We start from the raw sequence: 23,459 nt of genomic DNA, 5'->3' as shown, positions 1-23,459 counted from the left end.
TCAGTAGTATGGGGGTTCCTGTTGAGTCGCAGGATCTCCATGATTTCATCCTTCCAAGCTTGCATATGATCCTTCAACTCCTTATTACTGTCTCTCATCTCCTGCCTAGCCTCTGTAAGGCTGCTATTAGTTTCTAGAAATAAGGTTTCCAGCTTGGACATCCTTTCTTCCATGGCTGCTGATGCTGTTGTAACCATGGTGGGCTCTGATACCAGTTGTTACAGACCTGCAAATAAGCTCCAAAACACAGAATAGAGGTTGGGGGTAAAGGAAAGAAGGAGGTAAAGAGGTAGAAGAAAAGGGGGTAAAGAGGAAGAAATAGGGTTTATCTCATTGAGAGAAGATTGTCCAAAAGCATAATGATAATCCAAAAAAACAAAATCCTTACAATGAATAGCAAAAGCAAGCTAAAACAAATCAGAAATATCCCAACCAACTCCCCTTTTTCACGCTGAGCATTTGTACAGGAGTTTGTATCAAAACGGCATCGTGAGAGAGCTCCTCAACTGTTTCCAACGGCTAGCTTCAAACGTCGACGTTTAACTCTTCTCCGCAACGGCTCCAACGACTTCCCTTCAAACGCCGTCGTTTGGGTAAGTGGCTTGTTTATTCGAATTAACCCAAAACGACAGCATTTTGGTCCTTGACTTTCAGTTTAGAACTAACTTCTGCAAACTGCTTCCCCTCCTGATCTTCCACCTTGCTACCAGCCTTCCTCCGTTGGGTTTCGTCTTCTAAAATCATGACATTCTTATTCTATTTTAACTAAAGAAGAAATTCACAAAAAAGAAGAAAAGCGAACATGTGTTTATTGATAGAAGCAAAAATTGAACGAATCTGGGTGTCTTCTTAAAAATCTAAGATCCAAAGCTTAGCAATAAGAAAGATGAATCCTCTGCCAATTGAATCAATTGGTTCGCAATATGGTAAGTTCATGAGATAATACTTAATAGAGTATTTGTTTATGGGTAGCTATTATAGTGTGTATGTATAAGTGTTCGTGTAGTATGTATATATAGTAGGTAGTAGTATTTTTGGCTAGGTAATAATATGCAGTAGGTAGTAGTATTTCTTTCTTTATAGTGTTTGTATAATGGTGTATACCATATTAATTATCATTTAATTCCATTCTCTTAAACAGATGTAGTTGTGGGTACTTCAATATTTACTTTAGACTCATTTGAGGTAGGTGAAAGTACTCACAATGAATTTCCTGACTATGAGAATGGCTCAAATGATAGTACTACAATTAGGGATGATACAAACTATGCTAATGTCCAGGCTTTTACTCCTTGGGACAAAGTCTTTGTTGAACCAAACTTATCTGAGGATACATCTATAGTGGAATTAGAGTCTGATGGAGATAGTGAAGGGGGTAAGTGGCCTACCTTTAGGGCAGCTACTGAGATGAAAGACCCTACATGCATTTACTTTACTTTAGGAATGACTTTTGCTAGTAAGCAGGAATTCAAGGAAGCTGTTCATAATTATGCTTTTAAAAATGGAAAAGATTTGAAATTTGTCAAAAATGATAAAGAAAGGTTTCATAGTTAAATGCAAAAGTGAAGGTTGTCCATGGAAAATAAGCCTTAGAAATGTAAAGAATTCTTTGTCTTGGAGGATTCTGGGTATTAAGGCTAAACATGATTGTTGTGCTTGGATGTTTGAGAATCAACTAGTTAATTCTACATAGGTAGCCAAGAGTTGGAGGAAATAAATCCAAGTTCATGATGAATGGAAGATGAAACATTTTAGGAAGAAGTTATATATGCAGTGATGAGGGATTCCATGTGTCTAAAAGGCAGGCATATAGAGCACTTGCAAAGGCTAAGAAACTAATGCAAGGGGATGAAGAAGAAAATTTCAGCAAGCTTTGGAGTTATGCGGAAGAAATTAGAAGAACTAACCCTTTGTCAACTTGTGTGGTGAAGTTGAGTGATTTCTCTGAGCTTAGTGGACAATAAAGGTTTCTAAGGATGTATATATGTTGGGAGGGGTGCAAGCAAGGATTTCAATATTGCAGGCTAATTGTAGGTGTAGATGGCTGCCATTTGAAAGCTTCTATTGGAAGTCAGATGCTTGTTGCAGTAGAAATAGATGCCAATGATAGTATTTCTCCATTGGCATATGCTATTGTTGAGAGTGAAACAAAGGAAGCATGTTGTTTGTTTTTACAACTGCTAAAAAGAGATTTGAGAATTAATGAAGAATCTGAGCATCTGTTTACATTTATTTCAGATAAACAAAAGGGACTCATTCTTGCTTTTCACATTGTTTTACCAAGAGTAGAACATAGATTTTGTGTAAGACACCTCTATGGTAAATTGGTAACATGAAAGTTGCTGGTTTTCATGGGAAGGCAATTAAAGATGCACTTTAGACTTGTGATAGGGCATATACTATCAACTCATTCACTGCAGCATTTAGACATATAAAGGAGTTGGATATCAAGGCTTTTGAATGGCTATCAGATAAACATCTCAGCAACTGGTCAAAATCAATGGCAGAACCTGAAATTATGCAGGACTTAAATGCAAATTGTGCAAACTTGATAGAGACAAATATTTTAACCCAAGGTGATATGGATTTTGAATTGTTTGGTGATTGTACCCAACTAGCCATATTGGTGTAGACCCACTCCAACTCACAAAGGAATGATAAGGATGACAATGGATACTAGTGATATTTAAATGACAGCACAGATGTAAGCAACTAGTACTGTCATTTAATTAGAGTTTTGTCGGACTACTAGTGATATTTTTGTTTATTTTGACAATGGATATACACGGTAAATTTGTAGTCACTTTGTGTATGCAAAAATGAATACTGTCATTTTGTTTTGAAATGAATATTGCCTGTAATAATGTCAGTGGATATACAATGTAAATTACTAGTGATATTTTTGTTAATTCAAAGGAATATTGCCTGCAAATCATATTCATAGCATTGTTGTTCTTTAGTGAATTTTTTCCTTAGTTACAACATAATATGATAGATGGAAGAAGATCGAAGAATGAGGGATGGGAAAAAGGGTAAGAGGGCAGAGGGGGACTGAGGGTTGGGAGAAGAAAGGGTTTTGGGGGAAAAATTAATTTTTAAAAAAATAATAATAAAAATAAAAGAAAAGAAAATAACAATTTTTCTCTTAAATTAATTCACTTGTCCGAAAAATAATCAGCCATGACTGTGGGACCAAAAGTGAAAATGGTACCATACTCGTGGGACCAAAAGTAAAAATTTCTTATTCATGAAATTAACTCTTGGATTCTATTAGGAGAAATGGAAAAAAAATACTTCAATTGCATATATTTTACATGTTTGATCGTTCAATTATATATATATATATATATATATATATATATATATATATATATATATATATAGAGAGAGAGAGATTATTATCTTAATTGTACAAAAAGTTCAAGTACAACGATTTATTTAACATTTTTATATCATTTAAATAAATAAATAAATAAACATTTCAATCATTTTCAACTCCAAACATTACAACCAGACAGCAAATATTACTGTTAATGTCGTGATTGCAAGGCAACCAGACAATAAATAGGATTCAAAGAATCAGGAGCCCACGACTAATAATCTTAATTGTCATTGAAAAACTTGTGGTGGTGCACTGCTGTGGTAATAACCCTTTTTAACTAATGAATAAATCAGTAAATAAATTAAAAACAATTTATTCACTAATGGCTTGGTCGTCGTTATGATGACATTATATATTGATTGTGGTAAAGGTATCATCAACACATGGAAACAGACAGACAAACAACAATTTCAACTGCTATTGTCCCAACTGTTTCCTATCACATATTGTCGTCATCACCATACCTGCTTCAACTCTTTGACTTTTAAATGTTGCAATGGGGAAGAATGTAGGAAAAAGTTTTGACTGATCCATGAAAATTAAAAAAATAATAATAATAAAGTTAATCAAGTCACCATTAAAGAAAACCAAAGGGAATATTGGTTAGCATTCGTTATACCATCAACTAGGGTTCACACTGCACTATAAATCTTGATTTATGTGGTTGTGTTTTTTGTTATGACTTTTTAATTTGTGTCTTGTTGCATTATGAAATGTTGTACCTTATGAGTATGAATTTTGTACTTGAGACAAATTAGTAATTGTGCATTATGTTATATATGAATGCATATGCCTTGTGTTGTGAAATTTTGTGCCTATGAACATAAATTATATATGTATACTTAAATCAGGTTTGAAAATAAGTAAATATATAACATGTGTATGTGTCTTTTGTTCATGGTTGAAAAAATCACTAGGCGCTCCTCGAGCACCTAGATGGCAATTAATCGGTGCCTAGGCGCCCGTGTATTATTTTTTAAAGATTAAAATTTTTAAGGCTAATAACTATAAACTATTTAATATTTTAATAATTAATACTAAAATATTAAATGTTAACCTAAAAACATCTAGAGTTTGAACAATTTTTGGTTATTTTGCTCAAAAATAATGTCGTATTGAGTTAAATAACCCTTTAAAAAAAAAAGGAGTAATAGCTAATCGACCGACTAGGCGGCCTAGTCGACGCTTAGGAGGCCTAGTCGGCTGCCTAGCCGACCGACTGCTAGACGATCCATTATGGTGATACGCTAGACCGCCGGCCGGTGCCTAGTCCTTAGGCAAGATTTTTGTAACACTACTTGTGTTATGAAATTCTGTCAGTGAATTTTGTACCTCGTTGTTTCAATCCATGATCCATAATACTATGTGAACCCTGGTTCATAATATAAATTGTCATTGATTAGTTGTTATATGAGCCATAACTAATATTTGAAGATCTAACCGCTTTATGAATTTTTGGTGAAATCATTCTTCATTATACCATGTTTTAAAATATATATATATATATATATATATATATATATATATATATATATATATACATTTATTGTGGAATTTTAAATTATTTTATTTCTTCTCTATTCTTAAGATAAAATAATAGGGGTAAAATATAATTTCGTCAAAACATGGTTATTTATTTTTGTAAGGCACGTGACCCACCCAGCCTAATAGCATAATCTATACTATATATAATTACAAAGTTCAGAAATTTTAACTTCCCCGTCCAATTTTTAAAAAATCTCTCTTCCCAATAAAATATAATGATTTCTACTATCTCACTCGTACAATAATTCTGAGCTAAAATTCTATTCTAAAATTTTAAAATAGTGTAATACAATTCCCTTTGTACATCTATACTATATATAATAACAAAATCCTGAAATTTTAAATTCCCGCTCAATTCCTAAAAATCTCTCTTCCCAATAAAATATATTGATTTCTACTATCTCATTCGTGCAATAATTCTGGGTTAAAGTTCTATTCTAAAATTTTAAAATAGTTTAATACAATTCCCTTTGTACATCTATACTATATATTCTAAAATTTTAAAATAGTTTAATACAATTCCCTTTGTACATCTATATCTATACTATATATAATAACAAAATTCTGGAATTTTAACTTCCCGCCCAATTCCTAAAAAATCACTCTATCCAATAAAATATATTGACTTCTACTTTCCCATTTGTACAATAATTCTGGGTTAAAGTTCTATTCTAAAATTTTAAAATAGCGTAATACAATTCTCTTTGTACATCTATCTATATCTATACTATATATAATAACAAAATCCTGGAATTTTATCTTCCCGGCAAATTCCTAAAATATTTCTCTTCCCAATAAAATATATTGATTTCTACTTTCCTATTCGTGCAATAATTCTGGGTTAAAGTTCTATTCTAAAATTATAAAATAGTGTAATAAAATTCCCTTTGTACATCTATACTCTATACTATATATAATAACAAAATCCTGGAATTTTAACTTCCCACCCAATTCCTAAAAAATCTCTCTTCCCAATAAAATATATTGATTTATACTTTCCCATTCGTACAATAATTCTGGGTTAAAGTTCTATTCTAAAATTTTAAAATAGTGTAATACAATTCCCTTTGTACATCAATACTATATATAATAACAAAATCCTGGAATATTAACTTCCCGCCCAATTCCTAAAAAATCTCTCTTCCAAATAAAATATATTGATTTCTACTTTCCCATTCGTGAAATAATTCTGAGTTAAAGTTCTATTCTAAAATATTAAAATAGTGTCATACAATTCCCTTTGTACATCTATACTATATATAATAACAAAATCTTGTAATTTTAACTTTCCGCCCAATTCCTAAAAAATCTCTCTTCCCAATAAAATATATTGATTTCTACTTTCCCATTCGTACAATAACTCTGGGTTAAAGTTCTATTCTGAAATTTTAAAATAGTGTAATACAATTCACTTTGTACATCTATACTATATATAATAACATAATCCTGGAATTTTAACTTCCCGCTCAATTCCTAAAAAATCCCTCTTCCTAATAAAATATATTGATTTCTAATTCCCATTCGTGAAATAATTCTGGGTTAAAGTTCTATTCTAAAATTTTAAAATAGTGTAATACAACTTCCTTTGTACATCTATCCTATATATAATAACACAATCCTGTAATTTTAACACCCTGCCCAATTCCAAAAAAATCTCTCTTCCCAATAAAATATATTGATTTCTACTTTCTCATTCGTACAATAATTCATGGTTAAAGTTCTATTCTGAAATTTTAAAATAGTGTAATACAATATATAATAACAAAATCCTGAAATTTTAAATTCCCTCCCAATTCCTAAAAAATCTCTCTTCCTAATAAAATATATTGATTTCTACTTTTCCATTCGTGCAATAATTCTGGGTTAAAGTTCTATTCTAAAATTTTAAAATAGTGTAATACAATTTCCTTTGTACATCTATACTATATATAATTACAAAATTCTGGAATTTTAACTTCCCGCCCAATTCCTAAAAAATCTCTCTTCACTACAAGAAAAATCACGAATCGCGACGGAAAATCGCGACGGACTATATTCCGTAGCCATTTAGCGACCGAAATTGCGACCGAATGCATTCCGTTGCGAAATTGCGACGGAATAGGCGACGGAATTTTATTCCGTCGAGAATCTTGGCGCAAAGATAAAATAAAGCCCGCGAAATATTGGCGGCAAATTTTCGCGACCGAATTTGCGATGGAAGTAATTTACGTCGTCCATGTTGCGACGGAAAAAGCGACCGATTTGTGTTCCGTCACGAAATGGCGACGGAATTAGCGACCGACTTGATTCCGTCCTTAAATGAATTAAGTTTTAGATTATGGACTAAATATGGCGACGGAAATTGCGACTACCTATATTCCGTCGCAAAATAGTTTTATTAAATTTTATTTTTCTTTTACTTAAAATGGCGTTTTGAGTATAAAATTAAAATTAAAATAAAATAAAAGTTTGTAACCCAAAGTGCAAACATCTCTCAGAAGTAGAACACTCCACGCTGAACTCCACGCTGAACTCCATCGTCGTGCAGCCGTGCAGAACGCCGCAGAACGCCATCGCCGTGCAGAACGCCATCGCCGGGCAGCCGTGCAGCCTCCTCCTCCTCCTTCGTAGCCTCCTCCTCCATTTGTGACTAGTAAGTGTTTAACATATTTCTCTAGCAATTTTTTTTTTCAGTTCAATTTACTTGTTTGGGGAAAACCAACTTCTAATATTGTTGATGAATTTTTTCTTTTTTCCGCAATGTTCAGTTCTGATTCGTGAATTTTGAGATGATTTGTTGATTTCATTCCACGTCTCTAGCAATTTCAGACTTTTGACTGGTTGTATGACTGTTCAATTTCTAGTTTTCAGTTAGATTTGTGTTGTATGGCTGTTCAACTTTAGCATCTACTTAACCCAATGTTTGCTTCCATTTTTGTGTTTATTTTTCTCCTTAATTTTTGTTGCAATATGTTCTGTTTACTGGTATGACTTGAGTGATTCAAGATGGCGAAATGGGTGTATTATGATACTGGGTCTTAGGCGAAGTGTGACACTTTTTTGTTTTAACATGGGTGTATTATGATATTCGGTGTTGTTCTAAGGATGTTGTGGAAGTTTCTCAGTGGATACACTAAGAATGATTTTTTTAAAGTTTAAAGTTTGCCTAATAAACTGTGATTGAAATCCTAAGTTAATGTTTAATGCACACCATTATCCTATGGTAAGAACTCAATAATAGTTGATTTTCTTGCTTCTTTCATGTAAACTGAATAAGGTGGGGAGTGTTAAACATAAATTAGCAAAATTATTTGAAGAATCTCTTAGAGCAGCGTTTCCTGATGAATCGTATGTACAACCAATGATGGCTATTTGCAACAATCCCAAATTTGGAGACTATCAATGGTATGGTTTACATTCTTATTTCATTATAGGTTTCCTGTCTTTTATCTTTTATATTGAAAAGAGTGCATGCATTTGAAGTTTTAGTACCAGTTGAGAGTTGAACTATGTTCTCTCTTAGTGCTTGGGGTGTTTTATGCTATTTATATTCTAAAATTTCTGATTAAGCAAGTATTATTTTTATTAGTAACAATGTCATGAGCTTATGGGCTTAAAATTAAAGGGAAGGGTACTCAGTTCAAGGGTCCTCAACTTGTTGGACAGGTAATGGCATTGATTTTTGTTGTGCTTATCACAATTCTGTTTCAACCAACACAGTGGACATCAATATCCTTAGACAATCAAATGGTTTCTCATTTTCAGGCTATTATGAACAATCTTCCTCCATAAGAGAATATGGTTTTAAATTTTGTTTCTATTCTATTTGAAATTAATTCTGAGTTTTAATATGGTTTTGTAGTTTGGTATGCTAATTGAATACCTTTTTGAAAAATTTCCAAACTGGGAAGCCGCTAGTCCTCATGCTATTGGAGACTTAGAGGTAAGTGGTGATACTTTGGTTAGTTTGTTCTGTTTCTAGCTGATTGACTATGATTTATAATGCCAGAAACTTCCTTTATTGATTTGATAGATTTGATAAGGCTTTCAAACCATATTTTTGAATACACAAAAATGAACTGAAGATTTCTACTGTCCCAAATAAAGTCCTATTTTTTTTGTTCCTGGTTTTTGTTTGTTTTTTGTTTTAATAAAGTTCATTAGCTAAGATCTGATGTATATTACCATATTTCTTCTAACTATTTAACATCCCAATCAAGATTCCAGCTTTGCTTACATATGTACAACCAGATCCGATAATTATCAGTGTATTTAATGAGCACGACATTAATCAAAGAAAAATGATAGTGATCCTTTAACCACGCTAACCTTTTTAGGCATTTTATAAGGCTTTAAAAACAAGGATTTGATAGTGATCCTGATTTCAAGGAGAGGGCACAAAATGCTGTAGTCAGTCTTCAGCTGAACTTTTTACTTATTTTAAACAGTTGAATGGTCTAAACTCAATAGATACATCATATTATTGAAAGAGCTTGGCAGCTTGCAGAAACTGCTGAATAAGCATTCCTTTCTCCCAACAGAGAAGGAACTCTCTTAGTATTACATTAGGCACAGATGGTTTCTGTATTTTTCATAACTGTGACCACACAAGTCAACTTGTTATTCTTTTATTAATTGAAAGATTGTTTCAACTTTCCTACTATGCAGTTAGAGATTTATTTTGGTAATGGTTCTTGTGTTGCATTCTTTCTTTGTAACTAGGGCGGGGAGGAGAAGTACACAAAAGCATGGTCACAGATTTTTGAAATTAGTCGAAGAGAATTTGGAAAGAAGGTTTATCAGCGACTTGGAGTACACTTGCCTAAGTTCAAAGGGTTAACTACTACAGTGACTGCTACGTAGGATAAATGAGCATTGGATATTGTTTTTTAGTTTACTATTTCTTGGTTATAGATTTTCATTACATGTATAGCGATTTGTTGTCCAGACTTTAATTGATTATTATTAGTTGCTAAATGTGGATTGGTGATGTATTATTATTAGTTACTAAATGTTGATTAATAATATTTTAGAATTATGTTATTTTTTTAGAATTAATTGTGTTTTAGTATGTTATTTTAGTTTTATATTAATATTTTAAAAGTTTATATTACTATTCAAAAATAATAATTATAAACAATTTTTTTTAAAAAAAATAATTAAAAATGTGACAATTGCGATAGAATATAAGTTTTGCGACGGAATTACGACGGAAAAGAAATATGGCGACGGAATATTTGTTTTTAAAATGGCGACGGAAAGAATAATTTCCGTTGTCAAAATGCGACGGAATTGCGACGGAACAATTCCGTCGTAAATTTGCGACGCCTTATTCCGTTGCCAATTCTGTCGCCATATTTTGCGACGGAATTATTCCGTCGCGAATAAAAATACGACAAGCTGATAGACGACGGAACAGATTCCGTCGCAAAACGTGATTCGCGACGGAATTTAGCTGTTTTGCGATGGAATTTTTCCGTCGCGATTCGCGATTTTTCTTGTAGTGCTTCCCAATAAAATATATTGATTTCTACTTTCTCATTCGTACAATAATTCTGGGTTAAAGTTCTATTCTAAAATTTTAAAATAGTGTAATACAATTCCCTTTGTACATCTATACTATATATTATAACAAAATCCTGGAATTTTAACTTTTCGCCCAATTCCTAAAAAATCTCTCTTCCCCATAAAATATATTGATTTCTACTTTCTCATTCGTGCAATAATTCTGGGTTAAAGTTCGATTTTAAAATTTAAAATAGTGTAATACAATTCCCTTGTACATCTATACTATATATAATAACAAAATCCTTGAATTTTAATTTCTCGCCCAATTCCTAAAAAATCTCTCTTCCCAATAAAATATTTTGATTTCTACATTCCCATTCGTACAATAATTCTGGTTTAAAGTTCTATTCTAAAATTTTAAAATAGTGTAATACAATTCCCTTTGTACATCTATACTATATACTAGTTTTTTTACGCGCTTTGCGCGAACGTGATAATGCCGAATAATTATTTTTAAATAACTATTTCAAAGTATATCAATGCAATTTTATATAGGAGATGTTCATGCATAGGTAAAAAAATGTTGAATTTGTTTATTTAAATTGGTAATTCAAAGTATATAAATGCAAGATAATATATGAGAGATTGATTATAATTGTCACTAAAATAATATTTGCAACTTTGTAATAGGGCTAGTCTAAAATATATCTAAAAATGATAGTTTAAATAAATACTATTTTTTTGTTTAAATTTCTCTAATTTTTCTTACTTCTCTATTATGTAGCATTGTCATTGCTGTCATCTTCAATACATGTTTTTTTTTTAATTGGTAGTGTGTCATGTGCACGCAATTAGGTTACTGGTGGAATCATAGAGGATTCATCGTGCAATGAGATTATGATATAGGAAGCTCTAGATTTGCCTTTTTGTACTATGAACTCTTTATCTTACAAGCACATATTGATATTTGGTAGTGGTAGTTTTTTCCCTACATGTTTTAAGCATTGTGAGATTTGTGTCGTAGGTTATCATTTGAAAGTATTGAACAAAATATTAATATTTATAAAGTAATGTACAATTGTATCATTATAAAAAACACATACAAAAAATATTAATACCATAACGACCTAAATCATTCCAATAATGCAAATTAAAAATATAATTGAAATATTAAGTTTTGTTCTAAATAATCAAAATAAGATTAATTAAACGAAAAAAAAAAAAAAAAAAAACTTAACCTAAATTTGATTTTTTTTAAGCATAAAAATCAAATTACTTTTAAAGTTTCTGATTTATAATCTTTGAATGCTATGTATTTAGTCGGACTAATTATTTGACCAAAGTTTATGTTAAATTTTATATTATATATATATATATATATATATATATATATATATATATATATATATATATATATATTTTAATTGGGATGTGGTTCGAACCTAAGATCTTTATTATAGAAATTCATGAGTAAGTTAAAAATAATAAATAGTTAACGAAATATTCCGTTACTAAAGTTTATACTAACGGAATTTAAGTTATTTAAGGAAAGAATATAATATAATAGAAAGTAAATAAGAAAACTCATTAAAAAAATACTAAAATCAAAATAATATGAACCATTCATTTTAAGAAACAATTATATGAATATTTTTTTTGTTTCACTTAAGGGCCTAACATTATTGGCTCTTACTAAAATTGTAGATAATAACAAAATCCTGGAATTTTAACTTCCGGCCCAATTCCTAAAAAATCTCTCTTCCCAATAAAATATATTGATTTCTACTTTTCCATTCGTACAATAATTCTGTGTTAATGTTCTATTCTAAAATTTTAAAATAGTGCAAAACAATTCCCTTTGACATCTATCTATATACTATATATAATAACAAAATCCTGGAATTTTAACTTCCCGCCCAATTCCTAAAAAATCTCTCTTCCCAATAAAATATATTGATTTCTACTTTCCCATTCGTACAATAATTCTGGGTTAAAGTTCTATTCTAAAATTTTAAAATAGTGTAATACAATTCCCTTTGTACATCTATACTATATATAATAACAAAATCCTGGAATTTTAACTTCCCGCCCAATTCCTAAAAAATCTTTCTTCTCAATAAAATATATTGATTTCTACTTTCCCATTCGTACAATAATTCTGGGTTAAAGTTCTATTCTAAAATTTTAAAATAGTGTAATACAATTGCCTTTGTACATCTATACTATATATAATAACAAAATCCTGGAATTTTATCTTCCCGCCCAATTCCTAAAAAATCTCTCTTCCCAATAAAATATATTGATTTCTACTTTCCCATTCGTACAATAATTATGGGTTAAAGTTGTGATGTGTCAAAAGTTCGGCAAGGCTGACTCGGTTTTCCATTTTGGACAAATGTTTTTTTTCGAGATCTATCCACCGCAAACTGCCGAGGCGGTTTGGCCCACCAATTTCTAAAAAAAAAATGCTTTATTAAATAGTTTCTAAGAAAAAAAAACTATGAGAACCTTATGTTTTATTAATGAATTTTTAAATTTTTTAATTAAAAATTGTCCCGTGCATTATTTGATAATCTCTCTTTATAATTGGTCAAATTATTTAATTATGGTAAATTAGGGAATAATTAATGATGGTAATAAAAATCCTAGAAGAATATTAGAATTGAGGAATATTTAATTATTTTTATATTATTATTGTGACTCACGGAATACAATACAAGAATATTTAATTATGGTTATATTATTATTGTGTGCCTCACGGCCATTATATACTAACAAAACTTGAAAAGAAACTAAGGGTCCGTTTGGAAAACAGGAAAATGACTTCTGGAAAATGACTCATTTTCCAGAAGTCATTTTCCTTTCCTGTGTTTGGCTGAACAATGGAAAACTGTCTTTTGGTGTTTGGTTCATTTTCCAGAAAATGAACAGAATGGTATAGTTAAACATTTTAATTGTTATTCGATAAATATATTTTTATTGGTTTTTGTATAATATAACAATTTTTATTTTTTTTCAAATTCCATGCTACATAAATTTTAGTTGTATTTAATTCGAATGTCTTTGCTCTCAATCTATCTTTCTAGTATTAAAACTATTGTCATAATATGGCAATTTGAAACCACAATTACATGTTAGAAACAACAGAATCAACAAAATCAAGTCTTGAACAACACAATTACACGATTTCTATCCATCTATACACAAAATAATAATAATAATAATAATATGATAACAAATAACCACAATTAAAACTAACATATATGTCATAACCACACAATAAGCCGCAACCAAAGTGTATTATAAGCAGCAACCAATATACAAGTTCTTCACTGGTTATATATATATATATATATATATATATATATATATATATATATATATGTATGTATGTATGTATGTATGTATGTATGTATGTATGTATGTATGTATGTATGTATGTATGTATGTATGTATGTATGTATGTATGTATGTATGCACAATGAAACCAGAAATCCAGAAACCTTCCATCTCAAAGCCAGAATAGCTGTGTTTAAGTTCTTGTACAATCAAATCTACTGGTATGGTATTGAAAAAAAACTATGTAGCAATCAAGTCTACTGGCATGGCAACATAATATCCAATATATGTCTTCTTCACTGGTTTCCCAGCCGGAAACCAGCTCAATCACTGGTTTCCGCATCGGAAACCACACTGGTTTCCGATGCGAAAACCAGTGAGTGAGTTGGTTTCGCATCAGAAACCAGTTCTCTGGTTTCGGATGCGGAAATCAGAGGCACTGGTTTCCTCGGCCGGAAACCACCGGTTTCCGGCCGGGGAAACCAGTGAAGAAAAAAAAATTCGGAGAAAATAGATCTATAAAATTCAGAGAAAAAAAATCAAACTAGAAAGAGATGAAATATACCTCTGTAGCTTTTCTAGTGTTGTTGAAGCTTTTGTGGTTGTGGATTGTTGGAGGAGGAAGTGTTGGTGGAGTTGTGTTGCTAATGTTGAAGGAGGAGGCAAAGTTGAAGTGCTGAAGACGGGAAGAAGAAGTGAAGTACACGTGCGTGGATGGAAAATGACTTCCCCAAAAAAAAGGGGAAGTCATTTTCCGAAAAATTGCCTTCCTTTTCCATGGACTTTTCCTTATTTTTCTTTGACCAGCCATTTTCCAATGTAGCCAAACACCAAAAATCTGGGAAATGATTTCCAGAAATCATTTTCCGAGTTTCCAAACAGACCCTAATAATAATAATAATAATAATAATAATAATAATAATAATAATAATAATAATAATAATAATAATAATAATAATAATAATAATAATATATGTGGTAAAAATAATATTTAAAAGTAATTAAGTGTTAATAATAATACTAAGAATATTAACGGGTAAGAATTATAATATAGAATAAATCGTAATAATTAATAACTATAGTCTAGGATTAAATTTGGAATTGTCAGGAAAGATAAGCGACCTCTGGTGAAATTAACTCTTTATCAATTTAAATATTCTTAATATATTACAACAATTCCATTCCGTGCATCGCACGGGTGGAAATACTAGTTGGTTTCAAGAATTTTAATTACTTAGTACTAATAGTTAACCGTTTTAATATAATAGATTGAAGTTTATTACAAATGTGATCGAAAACTCAGGAGACTCTCAATTTAGGTTTGTATCGTACAATGGCAAATATGAGCAAAGTAGGATGGATTTTATAACTTCGACACATGTGAAGAACTCATCTATTTAGGTTTCTTAATTGACTAGATGTGTTTAGGAAAAATCTATGAACCTGGAACCCGAGTTATTGGATTAGTAAAAAAAAAAAAAATCAAATACAATAACTAAATTATTCAATGTTTTCAAAAATACTTATGACATTGTTCATTATTATTCCTCATCAGCAGTGGCGGACCCAGAAAAATAGTTGAGTAGGGGCAAAGTTCAAATAATAAAAATTTTCTATAAGTCTATAACAAAATGTCAAGCATCAAAATCTTCTAAATCAGGGATAGATCCATAAAGTTTTTTCAGTAGGGCGACGAAACATTAAAACAAAAGAGATGTCTTAAAAAAATGAAACTGATGGGGTGAGGACCCCGGTCCAAGAGATAGGGGCCCAAAGAAAATAGATAGGAGAACTGGGCCAGCGTCGAGAGGAGCCCGAAGAGCAATTAGGCCGAGTCCGGGAGTCGGCCCAGGCCCAAGCACGGGGCCCAGTTCAGAGCTGCTAAGAGGAGTCCAGTAGGAGCTTAGGCCAAGACAAGGAGTCGATCGAGGCCCAAGCCCAGGAAAGGACTCGGCTCAAGGAGCCGTTGAGAGCATTGAAGAGATTCGTTTAAAAGGGAGCCGTTAAAACATTGAAAGCCGGACTCGTTCGGGCCGTTACAAGCCTGGGAGAGCCGTTGGTCGACCGAGTAATGGCGTCCAACGGCTCCGTATCTTAATTAGCTTTGAAGTCGGCCATTAAAGGCCTTCAAGTCGGTAGAGGAGGAGCCACTATATAAAGGCTCCTCCATTCTTGTAAAAGGACAGACAATTGAACACCCAAAGGGGGGGAATACCAAAAAGTTCCGAGTACTAGCATAATCTCCGAAATAGACATACATTTTACCGAAAGGTGCACCCACCAGCCAAAGGTTGTGTTGGACCTCCTTGGGCCCGAAAACCCAGAAAACATCACTGGCGCCGTCTGTGGGGATCGAAACTAAGAGTCACGTGTCCTCTTGAGTGAGGCGAGTCCGAGGAACAACGATTAGAATCCCAGTCGAATTAGAAAAGCTCCAGACATGGCAGGAAGTGAAGAACAATCGAGCTGTCATGACAATGGACGGGAAGCAGACCTGAGAAGCCAGCTGAATCGGAGAAATGCCCGGAGCCGGGAAAACGAGACAACACCGCCGCCGACACCACCGATAAACCAGCAATTGCCCCAAGTGCTGCTCACCCCAGAGCAGCTGCGTGCAATCGGACGCGCCTGTGCCGAAGCGAGCCTAGGAGTGAGAGAACAGTCCATCACTCGCCAGCCGCAACGCGAGTTACAGCCGCTTCATAGGCCCGACAACCGGCAACAGAGCCGATGGGCCGAAAGCCAACTGGTACAGTCCGTTCATTCTCGGCTGGGTCCTAGCGTCGGGCGTCGGTCGGCAAGAGAACGATTGGGTCGGATGGAACCCAGTCATGCCCCGTTAGCCGCTCGCCATCGACAAGCTGCACGAGAGAAGAACCGTACCAAAAGAGCCAGGACTGAGACTCGTCGCGTGGAGCAACCTCCACGCAACCCCGACCAACCGGCTGAGTCTGAAATCGGCGAGAGCACGGAATCCACAGGAAATCGCACCCGGGAGAGGGTCGAAGTGGCGAACTTAGTGCAAGAACTGCGAAATCTGAAAGAACAGATGGAGGGGAAAACCAAGTCCCCAGGACGTACGTTACTGACCGCCTTACCCTTCTCGGATGAGGTTATGGCTTTTAAGATACCGGGTGATTTCAAGTTCCCGGAGCAGGCCATGTTTGATGGAACCGGCGATCCCCGGGAGCATTTGCTGAGCTACCAGGCTAAGATGCAGGTTTTGGGGGTACGAGATCCGGTCATGTGCCGCGCCTTCTTGCCCACGTTGAAAGGGTCAGCACAAAGGTGGCTAGTGGCACAGCCCTCGGGATCGATTCACAACTTTGAAGAGCTGGCAGACCGCTTCATGAGCCATTACGCCGCTAATATCAAGCCACAAAAGGACCTAACACACTTGGGTGACATTCGTCAAGACGAAGGCGAGTCCTTGAAAACCAATCTGGCCCGCTGGCAGAAAGAAATCCAGTCCATAGAAGAGGTCGAGGACCAGACGGCGCTCACCTTCTTCATCGAGTCGTTGCGGTCCGGCCAGCTGTACCGAGACCTGAGGGACAATCGTCCGGCCACTTACGCAGAAGCCATTCATATGGCCAACAAGAGGGCCAACACAGAGCAGGCTATGAAGTACAAGCGACAGCGCGAAGTCGGCGGATCCGCCAGCGGGAAGAGGACGCGAGCGGAAACCAAAGAAAGGCGCCCGGACGTGACTCGGCGACCCGAGGTCAGACGGCCATACGACAGACCCGTCGTCCACGCTTATCGGCCGATTCCCGAACGACCGGTCCATGAGATACAAACAGTCGCCCGGCATCTGCCTCCGCCGACCGACGAACGAAGAAATGGGTAAGACCTCTAAGTATTGTCGTTATCATAAATCTTATACTCACAGCACGGAGGAATGCTTCTACCCGAAGAAGATCATGGAGGGTATCATTCAGCAAGGGACCCCGCCTCCTAATCAGTGGAGGCGAAGATCGGTCAATCGAGGGGATGAGGATCCTGCCGCCGTTGCCGAAAATAGTCGAGGCAAGCAGCCGACTCCCGAGGATGAGGAGGTTCAGTGGCGTCAGAAGCCGGTTATCAACATGATAGTCGGCGGGCCGGAAGGTGGTGACTCAACGAACACCCGAAAAGCCTAGGCCCGCCAGTTATACGTCAGAACGGTGTACGGGCGCGAGGAGAACCCTAAAAAGGTATGCCGAGAGCCCATTGTGTTTACCGACCGAGATTTACCAGCCGGTGAAACACCGCATCGAGATGCGCTGGTTATAGCTATGGACATCAATGGCGTTGTCGTTCGACGAATCCTGGTGGACACCGGAAGCAGCGTCAATGTGCTGTACCTAGAAACCTTCATCAAAATGGGAATGACTCGGGAACAGCTGAGTCCTGTCAAAACTCCCCTCGCCGGTTTCACAGGGGACTCGGTGGAGGCGGAAGGATCGATCACACTTCCAGTTGAGATCGGCAGTTACCCAGATGTACAGAGACTCAGCATGAAGTTCATTGTGGTGAATCTGGCCTGTTCACATAACGCTATACTCGGCCGACCGGGTCTCGAGGATCTTGGACCGTTGATTTCAATTGAGCATCTTTGTTTAAAATTCCGCACGCCAAACGGAATAGGCACGGTGCGCTGTGACCGTAAGGTCGCTCGCGACTGCTACCTACAGGCATGTAAGGGGATGGGCAAGCGCGAGATACAGGTCCATGAGATCACCGAGAGGCCCCCAAAAAGGACAATAATACCACGTCCGGAGCCTGCCGTCGAGTTGGAAGAAGTGGAGATCGACTCCACGTAGCCGGACCGACGAGTCCGAATTGGAGTCGGCCTCCCCGAGGAAGTAAAGGAAGAAATTATAAAGGTGCTCCGGGAACACCGGATGGTCTTCGCCTGGTGCCCGGAGGACATGCCAGGCGTCGACTGATCGATCATATCGCACAGACTCGCTGTGGATCCCAAGCATCGACCGGTTGTGCAGAAGAAGCGATACCTGGCCAACGACCAAAGAGAATTTGTGAAGAAGGAAGTGAGCACGCTACTCGCAGCCGGACACGTCCGCGAAGTTAAGTACCCAGAGTGGTTGGCGAATGTGGTCCTTGTACCCAAGCCCCCGGCGTGGCGGATGTGCGTGGACTATACCGACCTTAATAAGGCCTGCCCAAAAGATCCATTTCCCTTACCGCGGATCGATCAACTGGTCGACGAGACGACGGGGTCGGCGTTGTTGAGCTTTGTGGACGCCTTTAGGGGGTACCATCAGATATTCATGCACTCGGAGGACGAAGAAAAGACCGCGTTTCTGACACCGGACGGAGTTTATTGTTACCGAGTCATGCCGTTTGGGCTCAAGAACGCCGGAGCCACGTATACCCGAATGGTGGCCCGATTGTTTCAGCACCTGCTGGGAAAATCGATGGCCGCGTACGTCGACGACATGCTCGTCAAGAGCCGAGAGGAGAGCAAACACGCAGAGGACTTGGCCAACTGCTTCAAAGTAATGTTAAGGTACAACCTCCGGCTGAACCCTAAGAAATGCGCGTTCGCCGTGCAAGGTGGAAAGTTCCTGGGTTACATGGTCACCAAGCGAGGTATCGAGCCTAACCCTGAGAAAGTACAGGCCATCGTCAACATGCAGCCTCCCAGCACTATAAAAGACCTGCAACGGCTGACCGGCCGATTGGCCGCCCTTAGCCGCTTCCTAAGCAAGGCGGCAGATAAGACCGTGCCCTTCTTCGAAGCCATGAAGAAGAAGGAAGGATTCGCTTGGACCCCAGAGTGCCAGCAGTCGTTTGAAGAATTGAAACAATACCTCTCGACACCCCCGGTATTGTCTACCCCCCAGGCGGGCGAGCCCTTGTTTCTGTACTTAGCCGCCTCTTGCAAGGCGGTGAGTTCGGTGTTGGTCCGAGAGGAAGAGCGAGTCCAGCACCCGGTTTACTACGTAAGCCGGTCTCTGAAGGCTGCCGAGTCAAGGTATACCGCCTTGGAAAAAATTGTATACGCGTTGGTGATTACCGTGCGCAAGTTGGCGCCCTACTTCCAAGCTCACACCATCCGAGTACTGACAGACCAACCTCTCAGAAGTGTTTTGCGAAACCCATCGTCGTCTGGCCGCCTGGTAAAATGGGCCGTAGAACTAACCCAATATGGGATTGAATACCAGCCCCGGCCTTCCATAAAGGGTCAGGCCTTGGCCGATTTCTTGGTCGAATGCACCGCGAGTGAGGAAGAAAAGGAACGCGCCGTGGAGAGCTGCCTAGGCGAATGGTGGGAAATGCATGCGGACGGAGCATCAAGTCGACAGCACTGCGGAGGAGGTGTTGTGCTCATCACCCCCGAAGGGTTCCGACTGTATTATGCCCTGAGCTATCTGTTCCAAGCCTCCAACAACGAGGCCGAGTACGAAGCTGTGTTAAACGGCCTCCGACTCGCCAGGGCCTTAGGGGTCGAGAGGTTACGAGTCAAGACTGACTCTAAGTTAGTAGTCGGGCAGATCTCAGGCACATGCGAGGCAAAGAATGCCCGGATGACTCTATATAGAGAACGCGCGGTTGAGATGCTAAAAGAGTTCGGAGCCTACGAAGTAGAGTATATATCTCGAACGGATAACATAGAAGCTGACATATTGTCCAAGATTGCCTTGGAAGGAGTACCGGACCACCTAGTAAAAATCTATCAGAAAGAGGAGCTAAGCCGACCAAGCATCGAGGAAGCACCGCTAAGGGTCCAGCAAGTGACTGGTGAGGAATGGGACTGAGAGAAAAATCCCGAGATGTTCTGGATAGAGGACATCCGGCGATTCATAGAAAAAGGCGAGTTACCGGAAGACCCAGGAGTCGCCGCGAGGGTTCGACGAAAGGCCCCCTCTTTCCAGATCGTTGATGGGCAGTTATATAAACGGTCGTTCGGAGGACCTTTGTTAAGATGTTTGCTCAGTCCCGAGGCCGAGAAAATAATGGACGAAGCCCATAGAGGCATCTGCGCTGCGCACCAGGGTGCCCACACACTCGCTCGGAAGTTAATCGTCCAAGGATATTATTGGCCCACCATGATGCGAGGCTGTATTGAATGGATATCCAAGTGCAGCGTTTGCCAGGCATTCGCCAAGAATGATACTCGGCCAGCTACTATTTACACGCCGGTCACCACCGCTATCCCATTTGCCAAGTGGGGGATTGATTTGCTGGGCCCATTGCCAATCGCCCCCGGAGGTTTGAAGTTCTGTGTCGTAGCTATCGACTACTTCACCAAGTGGGTTGAGGCGGAACCACTGGCCACCATCACCGAGTACTAATGCCGACGCTTTTTATGGAAAAGGGTAATTTGCCGCTTCGGCCTGCCCGAGCACATCGTTAGCGACAACGGACGACAGTTCGATTGCCAGGCATTCACCGACTTCTGCCGCCGACATGAAATTCGCCACACTAAGGTGTCGGTAGCATACCCACAAGCCAATGGACAAGTCGAGAATGTGAACCGAACGCTAGTGGATGGAATTCGGAAGAAATTGGAAGACATTCGAGGGAATTGGGCGGATGAGCTTGACCGAGTCCTATGGGCTTATCGCACCACCCAACGACGAGCAACGGGAGAGAGTCCGTTCTCCCTCACGTATGGCTTTGAGGCCAAGGTTCCAATTGAGGTGGTCGAGCCCACTCACCGGGTCCGTACCTATTCAGACACGGAGAACGAAGAGAGTCTTCGAATTGAGAAAAATTTCTTAGAAGAAAAGAGGGAAGCCGCGAGTGCGCGAATGGCTGAATACCAACAGGCGGTGAAAAGATATCGCAATCGGCGGATTCGTCCGCGAGCCTTCCAGGTCGGCGACCTCGTGCTACGGGAACGACAGGCCAGTCAGCCCACAAAAGGGGGTAAGCTTGCGATCAAGTGGGAGGGACCATACCGCATCGCCGCGGTTGTCCAAGCGGGGACCTACAAACTGGAAACCATGGAGGGCAAGCCCGTGGATCGAATTTGGAACGTCATCCACCTGAAGAAGTTTTATCAATAGAAAGGGACAAAACATGTATGGGCCCGCGGTCCTGAAAGACTTGAATAAAAGTTCGAGTTACGGTTGACCACTCCAGGGACTCGGCGAGAAAGAGTTAGGAAACAAGGGCCCAGACCCTTAGTCGTTTCCGTGAAAAAGCCAAGAGGAGTCGCCTCGACTGAGGGACTCGGCGAGTATATAAAGAAACAATGGGGCACTGACCCTAAAACGTTTCTAAGAAAGTAAAAGCCTAAGGAGTCGCCTCGACTGAGGGACTCGGCGAGAAAGAGTTAGGAAACAAGGGCCCAGACCCTTAGCCGTTTCCGTGAAAAACCCAAGAGGAGTCGCCTCGACTGAGGGACTCGGCGAGTATTTAAAGAAACAACGGGGCACTGACCCTAAACGTTTCTAAGAAAGTAAAAGCCTAAGGGGTCGCCTCGACTAAGGGACTCGGCGAGAAAGAGTTAGGAAACAAGGGCCCAGACCCTTAGTCGTTTCCGTGAAAAAGCCAAGAGGAGTCGCCTCGACTGAGGGACTCGGCGAGTATATAAAGAAACAATGGGGCACTGACCCTGAAACGTTTCTAAGAAAGTAAAAGCCTAAGGGGTCACCTCGACTGAGGGACTCGGCGAGAAAGAGTTAGGAAACAAGGGCCCAGACCCTTAGCCGTTTCCGTGAAAAAGCCAAGAGGAGTCGCCTCGACTAAGGGACTCGGCGAGTATTTAAAGAAACAACGGGGCACTGACCCTAAACGTTTCTAAGAAAGTAAAAGCCTAAGGGGTCGCCTCGACTAAGGGACTCGGCGAGAAAGAGTTAGGAAACAAGGGCCCAGACCCTTAGTCGTTTCCGTGAAAAAGCCAAGAGGAGTCGCCTCGACTGAGGGACTCGGCGAGTATATAAAGAAACAATGGGGCACTGACCCTGAAACGTTTCTAAGAAAGTAAAAGCCTAAGGGGTCGCCTCGACTGAGGGACTCGGCGAGAAAGAGTTAGGAAACAAGGGCCCAGACCCTTAGTCGTTTCCGTGAAAAAGCCAAGAGGAGTCGCCTCGACTGAGGGACTCGGCGAGTATATAAAGAAACAATGGGGCACTGACCCTGAAACGTTTCTAAGAAAGTAAAAGCCTAAGGGGTCGCCTCGACTGAGGGACTCGGCGAGAAAGAGTTAGGAAACAAGGGCCCAGACCCTTAGTCGTTTCCGTGAAAAAGCCAAGAGGAGTCGCCTCGACTGAGGGACTCGGCGAGTATATAAAGAAACAATGGGGCACTGACCCTAAAACGTTTCTAAGAAAGTAAAAGCCTAAGGAGTCGCCTCGACTGAGGGACTCGGCGAGAAAGAGTTAGGAAACAAGGGCCCAGACCCTTAGCCGTTTCCGTGAAAAACCCAAGAGGAGTCGCCTCGACTGAGGGACTCGGCGAGTATTTAAAGAAACAACGGGGCACTGACCCTAAACGTTTCTAAGAAAGTAAAAGCCTAAGGGGTCGCCTCGACTAAGGGACTCGGCGAGAAAGAGTTAGGAAACAAGAGCCCAGACCCTTAGCCATTTCCGTGAAAAAACCAAGAGGAGTCGCCTCGACTAAGGGACTCGGCGAGTATATAAAGAAACAATGGGGCACTGACCCTGAAACGTTTCTGAGAAAGTAAAAGCCTAAAGGAGTCGCCTCGACTGAGGGACTCGGCGAGAAAAAGTTAGAAAACAAGGGCCCGGAC

At 38.6% G+C, this 23,459-nt stretch overlaps 1 protein-coding gene and 1 long non-coding RNA gene across 2 annotated transcripts; both read left to right on the top strand.

Annotated features, from left to right (window-relative positions):
- Positions 1 to 886: 886 nt before the first annotated feature.
- LOC109184118 lies at positions 887 to 2,494 on the top strand. The gene is made up of 2 exons (XM_019334165.1): positions 887 to 926; positions 1,190 to 2,494. The coding sequence occupies exons 1-2, from the start codon at positions 887 to 889 to the stop codon at positions 1,552 to 1,554; spliced, it is 405 nt and encodes a 134-aa protein (XP_019189710.1). The 3' UTR covers positions 1,555 to 2,494.
- A 6,253-nt stretch (positions 2,495 to 8,747) lies between these two features.
- Positions 8,748 to 9,960, top strand: LOC109184153. Its single transcript, XR_002054714.1, has 2 exons — positions 8,748 to 8,849; positions 9,629 to 9,960. It is a non-coding gene; the product is annotated as an uncharacterized LOC109184153 (long non-coding RNA).
- The last annotated feature ends 13,499 nt before the right edge of the window (positions 9,961 to 23,459 follow it).

This window comes from Ipomoea nil, unplaced genomic scaffold, assembly GCF_001879475.1.
Source record: "Ipomoea nil cultivar Tokyo-kokei standard unplaced genomic scaffold, Asagao_1.1 scaffold1250, whole genome shotgun sequence".
Taxonomy (NCBI): Eukaryota; Viridiplantae; Streptophyta; class Magnoliopsida; order Solanales; family Convolvulaceae; genus Ipomoea; species Ipomoea nil.
The sequence above is the reverse complement of the archived record's forward strand: the minus strand, read 5'-3'. Positions and strand labels throughout refer to the sequence as shown.

Bases quoted from the DNA above. Each gene is read 5' to 3' on its own strand.
- LOC109184118 (XM_019334165.1), top strand. From the start codon at position 887: ATGAATCCTCTGCCAATTGAATCAATTGGTTCGCAATATG. The intron at 927-1,189 runs GTAAGTTCATGA...CATTTGAGGTAG, and splicing joins ATCAATTGGTTCGCAATATG to GTGAAAGTACTCACAATGAA.